Raw genomic sequence first — 2,463 nt, 5'->3', positions numbered from 1 at the left:
GAGTATATACTCGTACATACAAGGTTAAAGCACCAAGAAATGTGTATGATGTTGTAGTAGTACTGTGTAGATTTCTGTGAAAACTGTTGGAAAGCAAACATTTACTTAGTTCAACATGTTCTACAGATGGGTGTCTATTAATGAAGCCAGCCTGTGATTCCCTGTGGAGCACCCCCCCACCCCCCCATCTCAACACCCCTCTTTCAACCCCCCCGCCCCCCACATCTACCTATAACGCCCCTGTCTGTCTGCAGTCATCACAAAACAAGCCGTTGTCTCCTCACACATCGTCTCGGCCTCTTTGATAGGTAGTTGATAACAGACTAATGGGGCTGGGCTCCATCTATATAAAGGAGAGACCAGCCACCAGAGAGGCACTGACAGCAGCAAGCCTCCACAAACAGAACCCATCTATCCCTGGATTTCGTCTTATCCGTTTCCTTCCAAAAATGGATCTTTCCATCACCCTGACTCTCCTGGTGCTCCTATCCTCAGCCGGGGCCTTTGACCTGGGCCAGTCGACCCGCTGCGTGCCCATTCCCAAGCAGATGAGCGTGTGCCAGGATGTGGGTTACTCTGAGATGCGTCTGCCCAACTTCCTGGGCCACAGCAGCCTGGAGGCTGAGGTGGTGCCGCGGTCGGAGGACTGGAAGCCCCTGCTCCAGACGGGGTGCCACCCCCAGGCCCAGGCCTTCCTCTGCTCCCTCATTGCCCCCGTCTGCCTTGACACGTAAGGAGCTTCAACAATATTTAAATAATATGCGTCTGCTTATGTCTTATTTTACCCTCTCTCTCCTCTCTCTTTGTTTACAGTATTTTTTTAATTTAAATGTTCTCAATTTTCAAGCTGTTTATTTTTGCCGGAAATCCTGTAATTGTGTAGGTTTTCTCATGTCCAGAGTGGTGTAACTGGTGTGTACCTGGCAATAATAAGTCCCGTCTCCTCATCCTTAGGTTCATCCAGCCCTGTAGGAGTCTGTGTGTGTCTGTGAGGGACAGCTGTGCTCCGGTGTTGGCCTGTCAGGGTCAGACCTGGCCAGAGGCCCTGGACTGTGACCGCTTCCCCACGCAGGAGGACATGTGTCTGTCACCGCACCCCAAACAGAACAGCCACCTGGCTAAAGGTCAGTTACCCACAACTCTCCTCTGTGGTGTGAACGAAGTGTCGCGAGTTGAATGAACTCAAGTTGAATTTCAATAACTGTGCACCCTGTTCCCATTTGAATCAATAGATACGTGGCTATTAGCTCCCAGGTCTTCTGACGGTGCTGTTGTTGCTCAGCATAGTGATGTTTACCCTTTGTTTTCTCTCTTGTAGTACTTCCCAAGCCTGCATGCCAGTCCTGCCCTTCTGTAGAGGAGAGCCCCTTGCTGAGAACTGTGCTGGATGCACTGTGCCGGGATGAATTTGGTAAGACTCACGGTTAAATAATAAGTCTGTGTGTGTGCATCATTAGAGACAGTGTAATGTATTTTTTCCCCAAACGTATACTTACACTCTGTCTCTCTCTCTCTCCTCCACAGCTGTAACAGCAAAACTGTCCCGCCGACGCCATCACACGGGGAAGCCTGAGTTTGAGGTGGAGGGCAGGGTGGAGTTCATTCGCCAGGGCCCTCTCCTTCCTTATGACACCCAGCACCTCCTACAGCAGTGGCTCCTCATCAACCTACGCTGCTCCCACACTCTGGTGCGGCCCGGGCGCTCCCAGCTCTACCTGTTGACTGGCAGCGTGCTGCTCGACCGCACCCTGGCCCTCAACCACCTGTTCCCCTGGCACAAAAAGGACGCTAACCTGGCTGTAGGAACACGCAAGTGGAAGCACCATAGGTGCTGAGTGAATGGAAGAACCAGGCCTGGAAACAGCATCAAAGGATAAACCCTGAGTCTGTGCGACTTCGGCAGTCTCATTTGCCTGGGGCATGACCTTAGTTCTGAAAGTGCTACTGAGGGCAACATGCATATCACCTGGCTTGTGCATCGAGCATGTCTATTTGTATGTGTTTCTAACCTGCTGAAGACAAATGTTGGAGCTGGACTCTTAACTACCCTTTGCTGTCATCTGCTGTTCACTGGCAGTATAGCAGTCCCTCAGCTTTCACTAATAGCACACAGTAATGGAATGCACTGAAATTTGTAAATAGAAATGATAAATGTTAATGATTTCTAAAGATATTTTATGAAGAGATTGCTGTATTTATGTTTTGGTTGTTTTGGATACATGTCGAGTAGAAAACCATACCCATGTTCATGACAATAAATGTCAATATACCCGAAGTTGCTTCATCAAATTATTGAAAAACTGCTGACCTTTTTACGACATCAAGTCCTTGTTATTGTGAGGATGAGGAAACTTCAAATTGGGAAAATTGGTTTTGAAAGGGTAATGTTGAAAAACGAGTTTGATGTTAACTTGCAGTAGTAGTAGGCTACAAGGAAAACCATAGTCATTTGGATTCCAAAAT

At 48.4% G+C, this 2,463-nt stretch overlaps 1 protein-coding gene across 1 annotated transcript; it reads left to right on the top strand.

Moving 5' to 3' along the window:
* Positions 1–449: 449 nt before the first annotated feature.
* LOC124477048 (secreted frizzled-related protein 1-like) lies at positions 450–2,158 on the top strand. The gene is made up of 4 exons (XM_047034568.1): positions 450–730; positions 955–1,124; positions 1,319–1,411; positions 1,525–2,158. The coding sequence occupies exons 1-4, from the start codon at positions 450–452 to the stop codon at positions 1,833–1,835; spliced, it is 855 nt and encodes a 284-aa protein (XP_046890524.1). The 3' UTR covers positions 1,836–2,158.
* Positions 2,159–2,463: the final 305 nt, after the last annotated feature.

Source organism: Hypomesus transpacificus, chromosome 14 (genome assembly GCF_021917145.1).
Source record: "Hypomesus transpacificus isolate Combined female chromosome 14, fHypTra1, whole genome shotgun sequence".
NCBI lineage: Eukaryota > Metazoa > Chordata > Actinopteri > Osmeriformes > Osmeridae > Hypomesus > Hypomesus transpacificus.
This window is presented reverse-complemented; position numbering and strand designations above follow the sequence as displayed.